Genomic DNA, 1620 nt, shown 5'->3' on the forward strand with positions numbered 1-1620 from the left:
TTCCGTATATTAGCGTTCCGTCATCAAGGATCCTCATTCAGGAAAAAATTTCTCTGATGTTTCTGATGGAAAAATAGGAATCGGAACTTCTGGCTCGATACTGGGCTAACGGCAATGAGAGGCCCCACCCTACGTCACTATCTGATGAAAATACCGTCAAAAGCTCTCGAACAAGGTCAATGGTATTGCGTGACTTAATTGCGGACACAGGGGTCATGTAGAGAAATGGTTTCTCTGAATGACACTGTGTCAATGATTATCAATTCTCAGAAACGGTCAAATACTAGTTTATATAGTTGAAAAAATTGAGCAGCACAATATCACTATCCGATTAAAAAAACCGTCAAAAAGCTCATTGATAGAGCGCAACGAATCAACCAGCACAGTATCACTATGTGAACAATAAACCGTCAAATAGATCATTAGTGGAGCTTAATGAATCAACCAGCACAGTATCACTATGTGAACAATAAACCGTCAAATAGGTCATTAGTGGAGCTTAAGTAATCAACCAGCAAAGTATCACTATCTGATGGAAAAACCGTCAAATAGGTCATCAATGAGAGATGAGGGGTCGCGCAGTACGATATCACTATCTGATGAAGAACTGTGAATCGCTCACCAGCAGGTCGAATGATGGTGTGTGTCGCGAACTGATAGGAACCTCACTATATACTTTTATCAATAGAGTTAATAAGATTGAGCAACATTGTGTCGTTGTCATATACAAATCTATGAGGGTCTCCTTGCAAGTGATTTGACTTTGACGATTCTCAGATACTTCATGGGTTGGAAGTACTTGTTTTCGACAGCCGACGAGACGTTCGTACAGCCGCTATCGATAAGTTGTTTGAGTGCCTCACATCACAGATTGATGATTTCGATAACGACACTCTACTCATGGTTTTCAACGGCGTAATAGTTGGGACTAGATGACTTTCTCTTACTCATATCGTTAGGTATTATCTCCCTTGTTTGACGATATGCTGCATTTGTTGACGCCTGGTAACAGGCCACCCACCCCTCCGGTTGAGAGGAGTGCCACCGAGCAGGGTGTCACCAGCAGTAAGTTTATGCAACTTTATGGAGTATATTTGTATTTTGACTAGAACACTTAGCAAAGTTCACGGGCTATATATTTTGCTTTTCATTTATGTAGCAATTCGTTTATGCAACTTCTACATCAGCAATTATTTTTTGCACCAGTGAGTATCTCTTCCTTTTCTTCTGTTCAGGTACATGTTTATCGGCGGTATCGGCATTGACTCGTCTTGTGGACAAGCGCTTCGATCGCCTAGGGTTCCTCCTCCCACAGGTTAGAATGACGGATGTCGGAGAATTTTTTCTCGTGTTTTTCCGCAGATACTTGCTTTACTGGGAGCCTGTGTACATCACGAGAGTGAAGCTGTTGCTAGGATTGGTAAGCGGGAGGATCTGCTCATTTGGCGCGCATAAACTGATCGATGGAATTTCCGGTAACTTTAACTGTACGTGTGAAGTGTTTCTGGGAAGGCCGCCCAGATTTGTAGTTTCTCACGGAATTTCGAGCAGAGGGTACCACAATGAAGAGAGTGGCTCTCGAAATCTTTACTAGAGTAGTTGAGGAAGGATGTGATCTAG

General features: G+C 42.3%; 1 protein-coding gene across 1 annotated transcript in view; it reads left to right on the plus strand.

Annotated features, from left to right (window-relative positions):
- Positions 1-1620, plus strand: part of Pmar_PMAR016757 (protein transport protein sec7, putative) — a gene marked incomplete at both ends in the record, with an annotated part of 3705 nt that overhangs the window by 785 nt on the left and 1300 nt on the right. The window contains 4 exons of the mRNA XM_002769926.1: positions 778-915; positions 960-1065; positions 1236-1315; positions 1363-1420. Of these exons, the coding sequence (XP_002769972.1) occupies positions 778-915; positions 960-1065; positions 1236-1315; positions 1363-1420 (382 nt within the window). The remainder of the gene's footprint in view (positions 1-777; positions 916-959; positions 1066-1235; positions 1316-1362; positions 1421-1620) is intronic.

The sequence above is a fragment of the Perkinsus marinus genome (assembly GCF_000006405.1).
Source record: "Perkinsus marinus ATCC 50983 genomic scaffold scf_1104296964394, whole genome shotgun sequence".
NCBI lineage: Eukaryota > Perkinsozoa > Perkinsida > Perkinsidae > Perkinsus > Perkinsus marinus.